The sequence below is a fragment of the Salmo trutta genome, chromosome 2, assembly GCF_901001165.1.
Source record: "Salmo trutta chromosome 2, fSalTru1.1, whole genome shotgun sequence".
Classification (NCBI taxonomy): Eukaryota; Metazoa; Chordata; class Actinopteri; order Salmoniformes; family Salmonidae; genus Salmo; species Salmo trutta.
The window spans coordinates 10,262,052-10,283,963 of NC_042958.1; the positions used below are offsets into that span (position 1 = coordinate 10,262,052).

General features: G+C 41.6%; 1 protein-coding gene across 5 annotated transcripts in view; it reads right to left on the minus strand.

The window, feature by feature from the left end:
• LOC115150314 (sodium channel protein type 4 subunit alpha B-like) overlaps window positions 1-21,912 on the minus strand; it is a 181,173-nt gene that overhangs the window by 106,846 nt on the left and 52,415 nt on the right. For 4 of the 5 annotated variants that reach the window (XM_029693503.1, XM_029693512.1, XM_029693476.1 and 1 more), the window contains 3 exons: window positions 19,536-19,627; window positions 16,744-16,986; window positions 9,639-9,702 (listed from right to left, as the gene is read on the minus strand). In XM_029693503.1, the coding sequence (XP_029549363.1) occupies window positions 9,639-9,702; window positions 16,744-16,986; window positions 19,536-19,627 (399 nt within the window). Of the gene's footprint in view, window positions 1-9,638; window positions 9,703-16,743; window positions 16,987-19,535; window positions 19,628-19,893; window positions 19,986-21,912 lie in introns of all 5 variants that reach the window. The other variant, XM_029693493.1, reaches the window with a different exon arrangement.

Here is a 21,912-nt window from a genome sequence, read left to right on the forward strand (position 1 = left end):
TTCCCTGACACCCAAAAGTACTCATTACATTTTGAATGCTTAGCAGGACAGAGAATTTTCCAATTCACACACTTATCAAGAAAACATCCCTGGTCATCCCTACTGCCTCTGATCTGGTGGACTCACTAAACACAAATGCTTTGTTTGTAAATTATTTCCATTTTTGTAGTTTTATTGTGCATTCTGGTTTGCTTAATATAAGGAATTTGAAATTATTTATACTTTTACTTTTGATACTTAAGTATATTTAATACCAAATACTTTTAGACTTTTACTCAAGTAGTATTTTACTGGCTGACTTTCACTTTCACTTGAGTAATTTTCCATTAAGGTATCTTTACTTTTACTCAAGCATGACAATTAGGCACTTTTCCACCACTGACAACAGTACACCACTGACAACAGTACACCTCTGACAACAGTACACCTCTGACAACAGTACACCTCTGAAAACAGTACACCACTGACAACAGTACACCTCTGACAACCATACAGACCACAATACGGATGGAGACCAAACAGATTGGCAGCAGCAAAACAGTATTGGTGGTCTACATGCATTACAAACTAGTAGGCTATTAAAAGTATCAAATCAGCTGTGGAGGATTTATTGTAACATCAGATTGCCACATCTGAGCACATGGCCCATGTAGCAGACAGGTGTGTGTTCATCAGATCGGCCATTACATCACCCCCCCCCCACCCCCCCACCCCCCCACCCCAGTAGTTGGCCAATCATAGAAGAGAATAGAAGCGGGAGCAGGGGGAATGAGAGAGCATCTGAGGGTTCCCTAGGGTCGCGGGGTGGAGGGAACATTGGCTTGGCTGAGAGTTGAGTCACCCCTTTCAGATCCAACCCTTCCACCCTGTGAAACAACAAAGCCCGGTGGGGAAGCCTTCAAAGACTGGTGGGTGGAGGAGGCTGCCTTGACCTGGTGTTCTCACAGGTCAGATTTAGGCATTAGGCACCAAATGGAAGAAAACATCTGAATATCCAGAGGGACTACCAAGACTTGTCCAACAATAAATACTAATTTAGAGCTTGCAATAAAGCTTGCAATGGAAAACTCTTCAAAAAATGCTGCAGTGGAAAATGAAAATGAGTGTTCATAAGTCCAGTTTATCCCTCCCTGGTTCAGTCTGCTTTTTCTGTTTGGTATCTAATGAACATGATCCTGATGAAGAACTCTGCAATAGGCCTCAGCTCTCACGAAACCACACTTCCTCCCGAGGTACTGATACAGACAGAGTGAACAAATCAGCAAAGTAAGACAGAAATTAACTAAGATTCCAACACTGGTAATAATGATGTTCATAATGTTACGTCAAAGAGGAAAATGAATAGTTTGGGTGTGTATTTTGTCATTACATAATACGTGTTTCAACAAAATTACAATGTTCACTGGAAATTCAACTGTACATATGTCTAGCTACTGTAGGTACCCATAACGTTAGGCCCTCTCATCTCACAAAGAAACAATCTCCTCATTACAACCTACTAGAGGTCTAGGACTGAGGTCTATGATAATGAAACTACTTAACATTTCTATAGCAACAGTATCCAGGAGGTTGTTGCCCATGGAGATTGTTTTGTGACACCTCTCCGGAGGATGTGGATCGGACTCTCAGGGATTGGAGGAACTCAATGGAGGCAGGTAATATGATTGGTTTGTCATGATTTATGTTTGATTTTATGACTTTTCTTATTTCTAGTGTAGCTCGTGAAGATTAGGATGGATTGGCTGATTAGGTAAGAATGCCATACAAGATTTTCTTTCACAAAATTGGCATTTATTAGATATTTCATATGTTATTCATGCATTTACAAAATAGTTTAGTTTCCTTTAAAATGAATTCATAGATTGTTTATAAGTTGATAGACTGAGTTTATGCCAATTTAATTTATATAAGTATATTCAGTCTGCTCATAACCAGAATCCATAATAACTTGATAAAGGGAAACATCTGATCAATATTTATCTTAGGTAAATAAGCTATAAAGTAAAAGGTCTGGAGAAACACACAAACAATAATACAACTACGACTATGCTGTTTCCAATCAAATATTTTGAGGTGAACCTGTCTGGCTTTTGACCAAAACTTAGACCCGTCCATGTGGTCGAATTATAGGAGGCGGACATACTCATGTAATCTTACGAGCATCTAAAATACATCCTAATTACACTTTATTTATATAAAAAAAGTACCTTCATGAAATACATTTACACTCTGTAATTATCAGTGTAATACACGCTTGCTGATGAGTCTTTATGAACATTTACAGTTCTAAGAAAATGTTCAGCTCATCAGAGGAGTCCTTCAGCTGGTATCATAACTGGGCAAATTTGGCGTAGTTGTTAGCATACCCTTGGACTATCTTAAAGTATTCTGTGAAGTAGCCCCCTGAATGGCCACCCCTAACGACAAAGGCCTATAGCCTAAACCAGTGATAATGCCATCCCCCCAAAAATTCTAACAGCAAAGCTAGCCAGCATAAATAACCAGAAAAATAAAGGCCCTTCAACATGCACTCGATATAAATGCAATTAACGAGCTGTTACATTCAATTTGATGACTCATTCGAGTAGAACTGGATAGAACTGGAGTAGGAGAAATACCAGGAGTTAAGAACACTTCAACAGTTCTATAGAACATGACACATACAGAGAGCTTAGTGGGGGGTGAATCGTAAGTGAGAGGCAATAATCTTCACTTTGCAGTCAGGGTAGCCATTAACAACCCCATTAGAGTGAAGCCAGAAAGCTTCAAATGGATTAAATGTGACTTAAATGGAGGGAAAAAACCTTGCCCCTCCATCCACGGGCCCCTACACCCCCATTTGGAATGCTCTGTAGAACTGCCCACGTCGATTGTATTTAGACTGAGTTAGACTAGCCAAAATGCATGTGCCAATCTAATGTAACAGTCCTAAGGTATGCCTGGGCCGTTGTCATCAAGAGTCTCCTAAATCAGCATTTCACAGGATTCTTATGATTTTTTTTCTCAGAAGTTTGATAAATATGGGCCCAGATACATGTGCATTTTGATTGACAGTCAAAAGTTCCATTGAGTGACAGCCAGTGAGCAGTTGAATGTGGGACTAGCCTACGGTAGAATTGATTTCTTCAGACCTTTATTTACACTATGAGAGAGAGGCAGCCAGACCAGTAAACAAACAAATACCATTGTCTGTCATGTATTTAATATAAAGGGTGCTGTGTCAATACAAACTCCCAAAAGGCATTTGACAGTTCATCTCGGTTCATATCCACAAAAAATACTATATATATTATACAGTTCACTCAGAAAGTATTCAGACCCCTTTACTTTTTCCAGTGGTGTAAAGTACTACTTAAGTAGTTTTTTATTTTTGGTATCTGTATCTTACTATTTATATTTTTGACTACTTTTACTTTCACTTCACTACATTCCTTAAGAAAATATTGTTTTTTTACTCCACACATTTTCCTTGACACCCAAAAGTACTCGTTACATTTTGAATGCTTAGCAGGACAGGAAAATAGTCAAATTCACGCACTTATCAATAGAACATCCCTGGTCATCCCTACTGTCTCTGATCTGGAGGACTCACTAAACAGAGAACATCCCTGGTCATCTCTACTGCCTCTGATTTGGCGGACTCACTAAACACACATGCATAGTTTGTAAATGATGTCTGAATGTTGGAGGGTGCCAGGGGCTTTCCGTAAATTCAAAAAAAAGAAAATGGTGTCATCTTGTTTGCTTAATATAAGGAATTTGAAAGGATTTATACTTTTAATTTTGACAGTTAAGTATATTTTAAACCAAATACGTTTAGACTTTTACTGAAGTAGAATTTTACTGGATGATTTTGACTTTTACTTGAGTCATTTTCTATTAAGGTATCTTTACATTTACTGAAGTATGACAGTTGGGTACTTTTTCCACGTTTTGTTATGTTACAGCCTTATTATAAAATTGATTACATTGTTTTTTCCCCCCATCAATCTACACACAATACCCCATAATGACATCACAATACCCCATAATGACAAAGCAAAAACAGGTTGTTATACATTTGTGCAAATTGATTAAAAAACGAAAAAATGAAATATGACGTTTACATAAGTATTCAGACCCTTTACTCAGTACTTTGTTGAAGCACGTTTGTCAGCGATTACAGACTCGAGTCTTCTTGGGTATGACGCTATAAGCTTGGCACACCTGTATTTGGGGAGTTTCTCCCATTCTTCTCTGCAGATCCTCTCAAGTTCTGTCAGTTTGGATGGGGAGCGTCGCTGCACAGCTATTTCCAGGTCTCTCCAGAGATGTTCGATCGAGTTCAAGTCCGGGCTCTGGCTGGGCCACTCAAGGACATTCAGAGACTTGTCACAAAGCCACTCTTGCACTATCTTGGCTGTGTGCTTAGGGTCATTGTCAGGTTAGAAGGTGAACCTTCTCCCCAGTCTGAGGTCCTGAGCACTCTGGAGCAGGTTTTCATCAAGGATCTCTCTGTACTTTGCTCCGTTCATCTTTCCCTCGATCCTGACTTGTCTCCCAGTCCCTGCCGCTGAAAAACATCCCCACAGTATGATGCTGCCACCACCATGCTTCACAGTAGGGATGGTGCCAGGTTTCCTCCTGAAGTAACGCTTGGCATTCAGGCCATAGAGTTAAATATTGGTTTCATCAGACCAGAGAATCTTGTTTCTCATGGTCTGAGAGTCTTTAGGTGCCTTTTGGCAAACTCCAAACGGGCTGTCATGTGCCTTTTACTGAGGAGTGGCTTCCGTCTGCCCACCCTACCGTAAACGCTTGAGAGATGGTTGTTCTTCTGGGAGGTTCCCATCTCCACAGAGAAACTCTGGAGCTCTGTCAGAGTGATCTTCGAATTCCTGGTCACCAAGGCCCTTCTCCCCCGATGCTCAGTTTGGCCGGGAGGCCTGCTCTCGGAAGAGTCTTGGTGGTTCCAAACTTCTTCCATTTAAGAATGATGCAGGCCACTGTGTTCTTGGGGACCTTCAATGCTGCAGAAATGTTTTGGTACCCTTTCCCAGATCTGTGCCTCGACACAATCCTGTCTCTGAGCTCTACGAAAAATTCCTTCGACCTCATGGCTTGGTTTTTGCTCTGACGTGCACTGTCAACTGTGGGACCTTATATAGACAGGTGTGTACCTTTCCAAATCATGTCCAATCAATTGTATTTACCACAGGTGGACTCCAATCAAGTTGTAGAAACATCTGAAGGATGATCAATGGAAACAGGATGCACCGGAGCTCAATTTCGAGTCTTAAAGCAAAGGTTCTGAATACTTAAGTAAATAAGATATTTCAGTTTTTTCTTTTAAATAATTTGCAAAAATGTCTAAAAACGTGTTTTTGCTTGATCATTATGGGGTATTGTATGTAGATTGATGAGGACTTTTCTTTATTTTATCCATTTTAGAATAAGGCTGTAATGTAACCAAATGTGGAAAAAGTCAAGGGGTCTGAATACTTTCCAAATGCACTGTATTTTCCAGTCAATATTTTGGGGGGAAGTTCAAGCCTCTGACCACTTAGATGGGTGTTTGGATTTTGGAGAAAAAAAACACATTGAAAAAAATAAAGGTGAGACATAATGTAAGGCCATGCAAGGCCACAGGATTTAAATCCTTTATTGTGCCATTTAAATTTGAATCAATGGCTAAAATAAGGGGACTAAATCAGAGCTTTGGTGACCAATCACCATGCAATAGACAGACAAAGCTGAGAGTCTGTCTGTTTTATCATTCGTGGACACAAGCTGTATCGTGCGTTTGGATTGGCCGTTATCTCTCAGAGAGACAGACAGATCTGTCCTTTGTCTTTTTGTAGCTGGAGGCAGATGTTACATTCACCGAGTCCCCAGCCCATCATAACTCACCCCAATGGACCGTTACACCGCTCTCCCGTTAGACAGCCTCCCAATAACTCACAACCCGAATGTCTTTGTATGTTCAATATATTCCCAGTCTTACAGGAATAAACAAAAAAAAGATTTGAATGTTGATGATATCACTTTGTCAATTACAGCTGCATTTAAGATAATGTTTCAAACATTTGTGGCAGGGGGAAGTTGAAAGCATGAGCTAGCATCACGGGCATTGAGGGCATTGGAAGTGGTTTGCATCATGTGTCAGTGCATCCTTTGCTCATATAAGATGGAGATTGCCTGTGTGATTGCTTGTGTGAGTTCCTGGAAAAGACATGGGCGCAATGTTGTTGGTATTCATTTTCCATATTTCTCTTGTAAGTATAAAAGTAGGAGATGAAATTGAAAGTGGGGACTATTTTGTCTGTGAGCATGACCCGACCTGACTATTACCTTGATATGATGCAACAATGTCAGATCACTGGTTCAAAGAGCTCATAAAACCACTTAAATGATACTCTTCAAATCTGGCAAAAGTGTGACTTTAGGCAGGCACGAAATAATAACAATGACATCTTATTTTTTAGGAATAATTGAATCTATACAGAACAAATATATAAACGCAGTGTTGGTCCAGTGTTTCATGAGCTGAAATAAAAGATCCCTGAAATTTTCCAATATGCACAAAAATCTTATTTCTTTCAAATTTTGTGCAGAAATGTGTTTACATCCCTGTTAGTGAGCATTTCTCCTTTGCCAAGATAATCCATCCACCTGACAGGTGTGGCATGTCAAGAAGCTGATTAAACAGCATGATCATTACACAGGTGCACCTTGTGCTGGGGACAACAAAAGGCCATTCTAAAATGTGCAGTTTTGTCACGCAACATAATGCCACAGATGTCAAATTTTGCGGGAGCGTGCAATTGGCATGCTGATTGCAGGAATGTCCACCAGAGCTGTTGCCAGAGAATTTAATGTTAATTTCTCTACGATAAGCCGCCTCCAACATCATTTGAGAGAATTTGGCAGCATGTCCAACCGGCCTCACAACCGTAGACCACATATAACCACGCCAGCCCAGGACTTCCATATCCGGCTTATTCATCTGTGGTATCGTCCAAGACCAGCCACCAAACTGCTGATGAAACTGATGAGCATTTCTGTCTGTAATAAAGCCCTTTTGTGGGGAAAAACTCATTAAGATTTGCTGGGCCTGGCTCCGCAGTGGGTGGGCCTGGCTCCCAAGTGGCCTATGCCCTCCCAGGCCTATGCCCTCCCAGGCCCACCCATGGATAGGCCCAACCATGCCTGCGCCCATGCCGAGTCATGTGAAATCCATAGACTAGAGCCTAACAAATGTATTTCAATTGACAGATTTCCTTCTATGAACTATAACTCAGTAATATCGTTGAAATTGTTGCATGTTGCGTTTAAATGTATATTCAGTATAGTAACTTACTGATTGATCTGTTTCTAATACATTTATCCATGTATTCATACTGATAACAAGTGCTTTCCAATAATGGATACCTTCCAGTGGTGTAAAGTACTTAAGTAAAAATACTTTAAAATACTACTTTGTTTTTTGGGGTATCTGTACCTTACTATTTATATTTCTGACAACTTTTACTTTTACTTCACTACATTCCTAAAGAAAATAATGTACTTTTTACTGCATACATTTTCCCTGACAACCAAAAGTACTCGTTCCATTTTGAATGCTTAGCAGGACAGTAAAAAGGTCCAATTTACACACTCATCAAGAGAATATCCCTGGTCATCCCTACTGCCTCTGATCTGGCAGACTCCCTGAACACAAATGCTTAGTTTGTAAATTATATCTGAGTGTTGGAGTTTGCCCCTGGCTATCCATAAATTAAACAAAACAAGAAAATCGTGCCGTCTGGTTTGTTTAATATAAGGAATGTGAAATGAGTTATACTTTTGATACTTAAGTATATTTTTGCAATTACATTTGCTTTTGATACTTAAGTATATTTAAAACTAAATACTTTTAGACTTTTCCTCAAGTAGTATTTTACTGGGTTACTTGCACTTTTACTTGTCATTTTCTATTAAGGTATCTTTACTTTTACTCAAGTATGACAATTGAGTACTTTTTCCACCACTGACACCTTCCAATAATGTCCTGCACCAACACAAACCATGTATTTGAACCCATTACAGTTCAAATATCAATACCAGACCAGAAACAGAGCCTTATTTCTAATCAACATGGAAACAGTGGGGAACATTTGTGCTTGGCACCCAACAGAACACAGATGGGTATTATTTACATTTGTAAATTCCTAGATCTTTGCCCAGGCAGCGTTGGCATCAAGAACTCCTCTCCTGCCACTCCTGCCCGCTACTCCAAAAGCACTTTGCATTACAGGATTAGAGTGTCGGTGGGACGGGTCGTGCTAGTGTTAAGGGTATTCATTAATTCTATGTCTATGGACAATACAGTCATTTGATGAGTAGCCGGGTTGAGAATGAGACTGAGAATGTCTCAGACCTGCATCAGAGGGTTTGGGACAACACAGATATCATGTGCAATGAACAGCCCCTTTGTCTCCACGTCTGTCTGTATGTGAAAGTGACTTAGATGTTATTTCTTGACTAAGAAGATGCCACATTTTCATGGACAAATGTTTTTCACTGTTGCGTACTCAGTGTAGTTATGTCCAGGCTCATTTCCTTCTTTACTGTGGACAAAAAACTGCCGCTTGGTCTCCTAAAATGTACACCGTAAACTCTGAGGGATTTTAGAGGTCACAGCCAAGCAGCAACACATATGTTCTCCGAATCACCACTCCCATCTCAGTCCAAAATAGAGTACCTCCCCTCGCCATTACAAATCTCGGTCCAAAATACATCAGAGTTGGGTTTAGGTCAATTTAATTTCACTTCAGTCAATGTGGGAGATAATCATGAATTGTAGAAAAAATAAATATTTTTTAAAAACTATGGGATTCAGTCCTTCTTGGACCTGTAAGACTACTGCCTAGAACACCAGTGCCATCCGCACGACTCAAAAAGGCATTATCCCTCTGAGCTAAAGCCTAAACAAGGCATTAGCTCTGGGAGCTAACACAAGTGTTCCCGTCCAAGACAAGGTTACTTATTAAGCATAGTTTGGGGAAACCACCTCAGGCACATAATAAACACAACCATAATTAACATCACTGTCAAGGCCCACTCTCTTGTTAAAGCCTACTGGCTCTCACAGGCTGGGTGGTGGATGATAAGCCCATGGTCTCGTCTCTCTACAGCCTGAGGGCAGCTGAGTCACCATCGGTCGCCATCACTCCGTTTTGCTGACTCACACCCTCAGAGCCAGGCTATCTCTGTTGACTAAGCCACACAGCGACAGGCATCACCTCAGCCACCTAAACCTTAACCTCAGGGCCCCTTCGTGACGTCCTTTGGTATTGCTCAACGGCATGTACTAGATTAGAGTATACAGCATGAGTCTATGGTTCATGAGTCTATGGTTCAAGAGGCTATGGTTCACGAGGCTATGGTTCACGAGGCTATGGTTGTACCATCTACAAGCCACCGTTACACTAGCCTGGTGGTCCAGTCTGTTTGGGCTTCAGCCATGCAAAACAAGATTAACAAGAGGAGAGCTGGCCACAGCACGTACAGAATGGGACCAGGCTATCATCACTCTAACCCACATTCATAATCTCTGGCTTTTCTTCACTGATAGCAAGAAGAGCAAAGGAAGGACGAGAAAGAGTAGAGTCACTTACCCAGCATCACTCCCGTCCCCACATATTAAGGCATCCTTCGCTCCCTCCACTTTGTAGTAGTTATCTGAAATCAAAGAAAATAACAGAAGAGGCCTGGATTCGATTCATTTGATCACAAGGATTCATTTGAATACACTTTGTAGTATTTTTCAAAAATAAAAAAAGAATATAATGGATGAGACCTGGATTTGATTAATAATGTGATTACAGTGATCAATTTGATTAAATGGATTAACTTGATTACATGGCCCTAGTATTGCTGATCCTACAAGCATTTTCATCTCAAAGTCAAACTTCTGTCAGTGGCACTCAGACCTTATGACCAGAACTCCTGCCCTGGTTGGGGAAAGACGTTTATCGACTATATTAATCATAAGGCATCAACATTGATCTTACATCAGTCCACCCTTAAATAACCCACTGGACGTACAATTTTAGCCATTTATCAAATTAAGAAAAAGGTTTTGTTCTGTGTTTCACCCGAGCTTTTAGGGATCAATACCAAGGCCTGCCTTGGACATTTTACATTTGTGTAAGGTGATGGATAGCAGAGACTGCTTGAAGTTGAAGGGGATGGAAATGAAAGAATAAATAGCAATAGCATAACCCGTTGACTGTGTTGCTGCCGACTCCCACTAGAGCACACTAAGAGATTACAAGTCCAGAAGGCTCCATGTCCACTCCAACGCTCCTTCATGCTAAGCGTTCCTCCATTTTATCTCGCCTCCTTTTCACAGTGTTTCAGCTTCACTGTCCCACTCTAGAGGGTTTGAGTGCCGTTAGACCACTATGGGGCTGGGAGAGGAGCCGCAGGAGGAGAGGGGCTGGAGAAGGGCTCGCCTGACTGGCACTTTGGCAGGCGGCCCGAACCCTCCGTCAGTTGTCGGCATTCCTGGTTTCAGCATGGCCTTAAATGTTCCTCCTTTATGGACCAGGGACCTCTCCAACACACACACGCACACGCGCACGCACGCATGCACACACGCACACGCACACACACACACACAAAAGCCGGACCGCAGAGCCACTTTTCAGTGACAGCCCAGAGCCACTCTTCAGCGACAGCTTTCACATTTCACCACTGTACTGTGCAGATTGACTAGATATGTTTTTGAAAGATGAGTCTTACAATTTGATAAGGGTGTTTTGTGTATTTTTTATACATTTTACATTATTGCTGTTTTAAAGAAAAAAACAGTAGACGCAATCTCAGGAAACGCCTTGTTGGTTTGGTTGTCTCATGTACTGTCATCTTTAAGCGTCGTACAATGTGTACCTCTTTGGGTCCCCGGGACCAGGATTGAGAAGCACAGCCTTTGAACAATGTAAAAATGTCCGTGACCCTCTGACTCATCTACACATATGTAACTGTATGAAGTCATATGAAAATGTCAATCATGAAATATGTAATAACTTGAAATATGAAATACGAAGTCCGGTCACGTGACCATTCATGATTAGAGGAACGACTGTCCATTTAAACATCTGCCCCACATCAGTGTTGTGCAGCAAAAGTAAGCACGCCATAATCTGTGTCGGTGAGGGAGGACCCACTCTAGTTGTGCAATCGCTGCAGGGCTGTCTCTGTTACTGCCTGTTTGGATAGTGCAGTAAAGAGGACACTGGAATGGAACTCTGCCATGTCATGCGTGCCCATGACAAGCTTCAGAACTGCTGTGTGGGACTTTTTTCTAGGCTACAAATGATCCCTTACAAACATGTCATGTTATAGCTGCAAGTAGCGTTTTGTTGACACCACTGTCACACAACAACTGCAAGACTCATCCAAAGCTAAGAGACCCACGACCAACAACGTGACCATATTAGTGCAGTTAAGAAACGTCAATCGCTACGACAGTATGAGAGCCAGACCTGAGTTTAACTAGATGAAATCAGTAAAATACTTTCACTGTGCTGGATTGAGCTTGACTGGCACAATGTAGCCAATTTAATAGCCCCAAATGTACAAACTCTGCCAATGTGGCCCTACAGGCAGGCTAAATCAAGCATTGAGAGTATTTGAAAGATTTCAAATACTGTTTGAAACCAGGTCTATATTACAGCACGTTAATCTTACACGCTAACAGAGACAAAGAAACCATGGCTTGTGCCTTGGCCCATAGCTCATGGGAGAGGGAGAGAAAGAGAGAGTGTAGGCCAGCGCAGGTCAGGAACAAAGAAGAGAGATAACAATGAATCTAAGACCCTTTTATAAGCATCTGTTGTTTGGATTCAAAATCTGACTTGTTGACCAATAGCATTACTGTTGAGTTAACTTCCAATCAGACATCAGACCTACATGATGTAAAGACAACAGACCCTCTGCTTCAAAGAGGTGAGACAAAATGTGGGTGGGAGAGACACTGAGGTGTTCCGAAGACAACACACACGCATCGTTGCATACAGCTGATAAGAAGAGTCACTTTGAGGGCAGTAATACCATTAAACTACTGCTGCAGTGTTGTTCACTGTCTCATATTCCAAGGATATTCTATCACAAGTCAACAACACACATAGCCTTGAGTGAAAACACAACGTCACAGAAACTTGAGGCACGCCCACACCATTTCATGAGTCTAATTAGATTGTGCCAGTCTTTACATCATGTAGGTCTGATATCTGATTGGAAGTTAACTCAACAGTAATGCTATTGGTCAACAAGTCAGATTTTGAATCCAAACAACAGATGCTTATAAAAGGGTCTTAGATTCATTGTTATCTCTCTTCTTTGTTCCTGACCTGGGCTGGCCTACACTCTCTCTTTCTCTCCCTCTCCTATGAGCCAAGGCACAAGACATTGACTCTCTCTCTCTCTCTCTCTCTCTCTCTCTCTCTCTCTCTCTCTCTCTCTCTCTCTCTCTCTCTCTCTCTCTCTCTCTCTCTCTCTCTCTCTCTCTCTCTCTCTCTCTCTCTCTCTCTCTCTCTCTCTCTCTCTCTCTCTCTCTCTCTCTCTCTCTCTCTCTCTCTCTCTCTCTCTCTCTCTCTCTCTCTCTCTCTCTCACCATGCTTAGAATAATGCCTTGTAATGTTGTTAATGCCTTGTAACGTAAGCTTTATTCCTTGTATGTGAATCCACTCATTTTACAAAGTAATTAAATACACTTGTATTTAGAATTCCATTCTCAGACATTTTTTCATTGTCTATTACTGTAACTCAACCATAGTGTTCTATTACTGTAACTCAACTATAGTGTTATATTACTGTAACTCAACCATAGTGTTCTATTACTGTAACTCAACTACAGTGTTCTATTACTGTAACTCAACTACAGTGTTCTATTACTGTAACTCAACTATAGTGTTCTATTACTGTAATTCAACTACAGTGTTCTATTACTGTAACTCAACTATAGTGTTCTATTACTGTAACTCAACTACAGTGTTCTATTACTGTAACTCAACTATAGTGTTATATTACTGTAACTCAACTATAGTGTTCTATTACTGTAACTCAACTTTAGTGTTCTATTACTGTAACTCAATTATAGTGTTCTATTACTGTAACTCAACCATAGTGTCTGACATATTGCTTATTATCTTTATGTAGTCAGATAAACATTTGAATAGGCTAATTGCTTAGTCTTGTTACAAGTCGCATGTGATGTACAGTTGAAGTCGGAAGTTTACATACGTTTAGGTTGGAGTCATTAAAACTCATTGTTCAACCACTCCACAAATTTCTTGTTAACAAACTATAGTTTTGGCAAGTCAGTTAGGACATCTACTTTGTGCATGACACAAGTCATTTTTACAACAATTGTTTACAGATATATTATTTAACTTATAATTCACTGTATCACAATTCCAGTGGGTCAGAAGTTTACATACACTAAGTTGACTGTGCCTTTAAACAGCTTGGAAAATTCCAGAAAATTATGTCATGGCTTTAGAAACTTCTGATAGGCTAATTGACATCATTTGAGTCAATTACAGGTGTACCTGTGGATGTATTTCAAGGCCTACCTTCAAACTCAGTGCCTCTTTGCTTGACATCATGGGAAAATAAAAAGAAATCAAGACCTCAGAAAAATAATTGTAGACCTCCACAAGTCTGGTTCATCCTTGGGAGAAATTTCCAAACACCTAAAGGTACCACATTCATCTGTACAAACAATAGTACGCAAGTATAAACACCATGGGACCACACAGCTGTCATACCACTCAGGAAGGAGACACGTTCTGTCTCCTAGAGATGAACGTACTTTGGTGTGAAAAGTGCAAATCAATCCCAGAACAACAGAAAAGGACCTTGTGAAGACGCTAGAGAAAACAGGTACAAAAGTATCTATATCCACAGTAAAACGAGTCCTATATCGACATAACCTGAAAGGCCGCTCAGCAAGGAAGAAGCCACTGCTCCAAAACCGCCATACAAAAGCCAGACTACGGTTTGCAACTGCACATGGGGACAAAGATCATACTTTTTGGAGAAATATCCTTTGGTCTGATGAAACAAAAATAGAACTGTTTGGCCATAATGACCATCGTTATGTTTGGAGGAAAAAGGGGGACGCTTGCAAGCCGAAGAACACCATGCTAACCGTGAAGCACGGGGGTGGCAGCATCATGTTGTGGGGGTGCATTGCTGCAGGAGGGACTGGTGCACTTCACAAAATACATGGCATCATGAGATGGAAAATTATGTAGATATATTGAAGCAACATCTCAAGACATCCTTTTTTCTTTTTACATTTTAGTCATTTAGCAGACGCTCTTATCCAGAGCGACTTACAGTAGAGTGCATACATTTTATTACGTTTTAAATACTGGTCCCCCATGGGAATCGAAGCCAGAACCCTGGCCTTGCAAGCGCCATGCTCTACCAACTGAGCTACAGTGTGGTTAGGGTTAGGAAGTAAGTCAGGAAGTTAAAGCTTGGTCGCAAATGGGTCTTCCAAATGGACAATGACCAAGCAGATTTCCAAAGTTGTGGCAAAATGGCTTAAGGACAACAAAGTAAAGGTATTTGAGTGGCCATCGCAAAGCCCTGACCTCAATCCCATAGAAAATTTGTGGGCAGAACAGAAAAAGCGTGTGCGAGCAAGGAGGCCTACAACCTGACTCAGTTACACCAGCTCTGTCAGGAGGAATGGGCCAAAATTCACCCAACTTATTGTGGGAAGCTTGTGGAAGGCTACCCGAAACGTTTTACCCAAGTTAAACAATTTAAAGGCAATGCTACCAAATACTAATTGAGTCTATGTAAACTTCTGACCCACTGGGAATGTGGTGAAAGAAATAAAAGCTGAAATAAATCATTCTCTCCACTATTATTCTGACATTTCACATTCTTAAAATAAAGTGGTGATCCTAACTGACCTAAAACAGGGAATTTTTACTAGGATTAAATGTCAGGAATTGTGAAAAACTGAGTTTAAATGTATTTGGCTAAAGTGTATGTAAACTTCCGACTTCAACTGTATATATAATATACTGTATATTCAAATATCAAATATAACTGCCCACTGCAGAGTATTCGTTGGGGTTCTCATTTTGGCACAAAGCTCAACCGTCCAGTACAGGAAAACTCCAATAGACGAGAGGTCTCCTAATAGTAACTGACTGGCTGACAAACAGACTGGCTGGCTAACTGACTAGCTGATTGGCTGATTGGCTGGCTGACTTGCTGACAAACTAACTGACTGGCTGGCTGACAAATTAACTGACTGGCTGGCTGACAAATTAACTGACTGGCTGGCTGGCAAACTAACAATGGCTGGTTGGCTGACAAACTAACTGACTGGCTGGCTGACAAATTAACTGACTGGCTGACTGGCTGACAAACTAACTGACTGGCTGGCTGGCAAACTAACAATGGCTGGTTGGCTGACAAACTAACTGACTGGCTGGCTGACAAATTAACTGACTGGCTGACTGGCTGACAAATTAACTGACTGGCTGACAAACTAACTGACTGGCTGACTGGCTGACAAATTAACTGACTGGCTGGCTGGCTGACAAACTAACTGACTGGCTGGCTGACAAATTAACTGACTGGCTGACTGGCTGACAAATTAACTGACTGGCTGACTGGCTGACAAATTAACTGACTGGCTGGCTGGCTGACAAATTAACTGACTGGCTGACAAATTAACTGACTGGCTGACTGGCTGACAAATTAACTGACTGGCTGGCTGGCAAATTAACTGACTGGCTGGCTGGCTGACAAATTAACTGACTGGCTGGCTGGCTGACAAATTAACTGACTGGCTGGCTGGCTGACAAATTAACTGACTGGCTGGCTGGCAAATTAACTGACTGGCTGACTGGCTGACAAACTAACTGACTGACTGGCTGGCTGACAAATTAACTGACTGACTGGCTGGCTGACAAATTAACTGACTGGCTGACTGGCTGGCAAATTAACTGACTGGCTAGCTGGCTGACAAATTAACTGACTGACTGGCTGGCAAATTAACTGACTGGCTGGCTGGCTGACAAATTAACTGACTGGCTGACTGGCTGACAAACTAACTGACCGACTGGCTGGCTGACAAATTAACTGACTGGCTGACTGGCTGACAAATTAACTGACTGTCTGGCTGGATGACAAATTAACTGACTGACTGGCTGGCAAATTAACTGACTGGCTGGCTGGCTGACAAATTAACTGACTGGCTGGCTGGCTGACAAACTAACTGACTGGCTGGCTGGCTGACAAATTAACTGACTGGCTGGCTGGCAAATTAACTGACTGGCTGGCTGGCTGACAAATTAACTGACTGGCTGACTGGCTGACAAACTAACTGACTGACTGGCTGGCTGACAAATTAACTGACTGACTGACTGGCTGACAAATTAACTGACTGGCTGGCTGGCTGACAAATTAACTGACTGGCTGGCTGGCTGACAAATTAACTTACTGACTGGCTGGCAAATTAACTGACTGGCTGGCTGGCTGACAAACTAACTGACTGGCTGGCTGGCTGACAAATTAACTGACTGGCTGGCTGGCAAACTAACAATGGCTGGTTGGCTGACTGGCTGACTATTTTCAGTCTCCTCAAACATAACAAATCTTTGCTCTCAATAGGGTCAACATTTTAAATAAGTGATACATTCATGAATCAATTAAACAGGCTTTTAACTGACACACAGTGCTCACCTTCGTCTGCAATAAAGTCTTTGAGTGAGGACCACGTCCGGTTGTTGCAGAAAAAGGTGGTGTTGGTGTTGAGGGTGTTGTTGACGCAGTGCGCCATGCTGCGTACGCACTTCTGTCGCAGGTTACCCATGAAGAGCTGAAGGCCGATGAGGGCGAACACACTGAGGCAGAAAACGGTTAGGATCATCACGTCCGCCAGCTTCTTCACTGACTGGATCAGCGCACCCACGATGGTCTTCAGGCCTTCCCAGGAAAACAGGGGCAGAGGTCAATAGGTCAGCATGCACACACATGGACATGGAAATGGACACGGTAATTATCTTTGGCTAGCTAGCTCTGTGTAATCATAAGGAGTTGGTTTAGATCTAGAATCTGAAGTTATGGTTATTGTGAATATGTAATTTATTAACAAAACATTTTGAAAAAATTATAAAAAATTCTGGAAGCTAGTGGTCTGGTTACTTTTTACAATCACATACAGTATAGTAATACCAGTTACTTAAGTACAGTGGATTACTATGTATAATACATTATACAAATTATAATTATTGTATTAGGAACAATACAACGACTCACTATCCATAAACATGACATGGATTAAATATACTGTACAGTAACAAATTCAGAACATCAAAGCAACAAAGCCACACACACACAACAAAGACACCAACACCACAGTGAAGACAAAAAGAAAGCTAACGCAAACAAACTAACCACAGCAGGAAGAACATTTTTCGAGATTTAAAAAATGTACCGCAAATTCACAATGTATGCTCATTGACAACAGACACTTCCCAAAATAATGAGTGAAACCATCTAATTGAACTAGTTTAGGCTGGCTGGCTGACTGACTGGCTCACAAACAAAATAACTGACTGACTGACTGACAAACCAACTGACTGACTGAAAAACGAACCGACTGGTTGACTGGCTGGCTGGCTGACAAACTAACTGACTGGCTGACAAACTAACTGACTAGCTGGCTGGCTGGCTGGCTGGTTGGCTGACAAACTAACTGACTAGCTGGCTGGCTGGCTGGCTGGCTGGCTGGCTGGTTGGTTGGCTGACTAACTGACTGGCTGGCTGGCTGGCTGACTGACATATTTAGACTTTAACCCTGTCTCAGAGTGTGCCCAAAGCATTTCCAAGCTTTCTTAGCATTTTGTTTGCTAGCTAACTATATATCATCTGAGCCTATGCTATTATCTCACTATCCTGATTCCTACTGGATTAAAGGTAGTGCAGCTGGGGCAGGGTCAGAATGCTGCACAGTACAGTATGAACACAAAGAAGAATTGACAGCCTCTAAGCCATCACTTCCACTCTGGCATTTACAGCAGACGGCGTGGGCCAAAGGAGGTCAGCCGTGAAGAGCCTGACGCATCATGTCTCTGAAGAGCACCAGACAACAGGAAGTAGTGGTGGAATACCTGGGCCATGACTGATGTAAGTTAGACCCTTCAGAGTAGATACTGGGTACCTATGGTACTGGCAATCCCTATGTGACCTAACCAGGAAAAACTCTAGGCCCTAGTTAGGCTAAAGTAAAAAGTAGGGTTGAGGGTTTTTCCCTGGTCAGGTCAAGATGACATGTTATGTACTGTAGGATTACAGATGTAGGATCTTAATTTGGCCAGTTTATCACAGCAGGAAAATAATCCTGCAGCAACAGAAAATGTGAATTATTGTTTGGATTATAATTAATTACATTTTTTGTAGGGGTAGATACATTTTATGTTAGAGCAAATCAATTCGGACATTTTAAAGTGGAAATTCCAAACTTTAGAAGTATTTTTAGACCATGAATACACTACAAGTTTGCATTTCGTGCTGTGCATGACATTTCCTGCAACAACAAGGTGATCAAATTAAGATCCTAAATCATATAAGGTCCTGCTCAGAAATATACTGCACTATATGTTCCTAAGGGTACTGTACAGCTATTTCATCCAAACAAGATTTAGTCCTACTTGAGTAGAAATCCATTCTGAATGGGGAGCGTCTGTTGTGAATTGAGATATTATTACCATATGAAGTGGTATTTGACTATTCCCATGCATGTTTGATGTTAAACACTAAGGGTGAATGAGACCTGTTGAGTTTAACCTTTATTTAACTAGGCAAGTCAGTTAAGAACAAAATATTATTTACAATGACAGCCTACCAGGGAAGAGTGAGTGTGTGGACCTGCCTTGTTCAGGGGCAAAACAACAGATTTCTACTTTGTCGATTCAAACCAGCAACCTTTTGGTTACTAGCCCAACGCTCTAACCACTAGGCTACCTGCCACCCCAAAGGTAACATGATCTTTGGGCTTCAGGCCAGAAACTTTATCCATGGACTACATTCACTTTGTTGATGTCTATAGCATAGTGTTTGCATATAGCAAGCAGGTGGATGCATGACCACTAGATTTTTTACATTTATTTTATTTTTATTTTTAATAAATGACTGACATACAAACTTAACATCTTAATACAAAACAAACTGTAGGCAAACATATTCTATAGAGTACCTAAAAATGTGAGAATCCTCCATTTTGAATCAGAGGTTGCCCAACCCAAAGGTCTCATTTCCTACACCTCTGGCATTTCCACTCACTGGTTATTTAGGCAACAGAAACAAAAATGAAATGACAAGGGACTATGTTCCAATACCCACACTAGCAGGCCACTTTGAATGCATTGCTTCATCCTAAGTAGTGTGCTAATAAGGACGTATTGGAACGTAGCCGGGGGGTTTAGTTCTTCCAGCGGTGGGTGGTGTCTTAGTGTTTGAAACTCCCTTCTCACCTGGGATGACTGAGATAGTTTTCAGTGCTCGTAGGACTCTGAATGTCCGTAATGCTGAGACATTGCCCAGGTCCACAAATTCAGTAACATATCTGCAATAAGCGAAAGTCAAGCAGACACAATGACAAAGCACCAACGACAGGCAAAACACAACAGGTGAAGGGCCAGGATTGGAGGAGAGAAAAGAGGGGGGAATGTGGCTAGAGGTCAAGGGTCAGAGGGAGTGGCTTTGGATTGGAGAGAGGAGGAAGAGGGGGGAGGGGCTTGTACAGAATAGTAACAGTACGTGGACTGGACAATAGAAGATGCAACCCATTTTTTCGGTAACACTGCAGCAGCAGGGGAGACTCCCTCTTACCTGGGATTACCGAAATAGTTTTCAATGCTCTGAGGACCCTGAATGTTCGAAGTGCTTGGAGATTGCCTACTTTAACAGACTCGGTTAGCAACCTGCAGGATCAAATTACAGTTATTTGGTCAAACACAAAAAAGGAAAGACGACTGTAGGCTAAGCACTGCTCACTGCGTCTTAGTGTGTTGTTTCCCTGGAGAACAGGACAGAAACAGCACAGCATAAATATTTAGAGGGACCCTTTTGACCTTTACGACTGCTGTTAGTGTGTCTCCAAACCAAGAGACAGCTGAGATTCCAGAAAATTTTGGGAAAAACCAGTGTGGTGCCAGTCCATGTGCTGCTTATGTGAGTTACAGTATATCAAGTCTTCTGGACTGAACTCGTTCCATTCCCTATTACATGTCTTAGGTGAGTTTCCCAAAAGCTTCATAGCTAACACGGCACGTTATTTCTCTCGGGGACACAGCCTACTTGTAGAACAGCAAAATGTGTCTTCCCCATTTAACACAACCGCTCTGAATTAGAGAGGTTGCCTTAATCTACGTCCATGGCGCCCAGGGAGCAGTCGTTATTGGGGGTTAAGTGCCTTGCTTAACGGCAGAACTGAAAATATTTCCACCTTGCCGGCTCTGGGTTTCAAACCAGTGACCTTACGGTTACTGGCCCAACGCTCTTTACCACTAGGCTACCTACCAACCCACAGGGGAATGACATCCCTCCGTTTCCATGGGAACCCACAGGGTTGGGGGTGTGGACATTTATCAGTATGGTGGGGGAGTTATTCGCTTCTCCGGTCATCAGTCTGAATTTAATAAAGCCAGCAACGGGAAGGAAGGTAGCCTGTCGTAGAAACTAGCAGGAGGGCTGTGAGGGTCGGTGACTTATGTGTTCCTGTCCTGCTAAAGATCCATCTGACCCCACAGAGGCTTCCAGTTCAAGGACGACTGGCCCTCTGGAAGGAGACGTAAATAAAACTGTAGAAGCCAAAAGGGAAATCAGCACTTCATCATCGTACGGGGGGATGCATGGGGGGGGTGTTCAAAATTGTTGCCTTAGAAAAAGGTGCTGTGTTTAGACCATCCACAGTAGAAGGTCATGAGCAAAATACATTATTCAAAAGCAACTTAAAGTGCTTTCTACACCCACACAACCAAAGCAAAATATAACATTTTGGTAATTTAATTTAGGTTGCATTGTACAATTTTGGAAGTAAAAGTTTGCACTGCAATGGTTGGCAAAAAAAGGATTGAAGAGGATTGAAGTATAATATACCTCTATTACAGTAATGCAAATGTCACAGTCAAATTTTGAGGAAAATATAATTGTTTTATAATCACAAAGAGAAGCCATCGATATTGAGGTCAAATATGAATTGAAGCTTCAGAGTTGAGGATCATTCCTCTTATCTGAGTCGTATAGCACTTTGTCAACTCAAATTCATCTTCAATTGGATCAGTAACTAATCCCGATGTTAGTGATTTTCAGTTAATCATTAAGTAACATGGATGCATCAAAAATATGTGTCAACTTAAAACAACCAAGTTGTTTTCATAGAACTGTAGTCTCCTCCAATATTGAAGAACAAGAGGAAGTAAGAACAGCATCCGCTAACTTTTACTTCCAGTGACATTTTTCAGTCGAACGTAAAGGGACTTGACAAAGGAGTATAGAGGAGAGATAGACGGAGGTCAGAATATAACATGTCAGACAATAAATATCATACAATACTCTAATTCAGTCTTCACACTATTATGCCAACCCAAACCGTACTCTGCTGGCTCAGATGTTTTCCTTTCACGTTTTTCATTCCAGCACGGTTACGTCAACTGTTACAACAAAGGTTCCAACAACTGTTACAACATTGTGGATGCATAACCAGGCCAGCACAGTCCAGCTTGGCTCGGCTCAGTTCGACTCAGCTCAATAGTGTGAAAAGAGTATTAGAGAAGGAATAAAAGGTCTTCTATTGGTTTGAGAGTTCAGGTTAGAAGGAAGGAGAGGGCAGGTTAGAAGGAAGGAGAG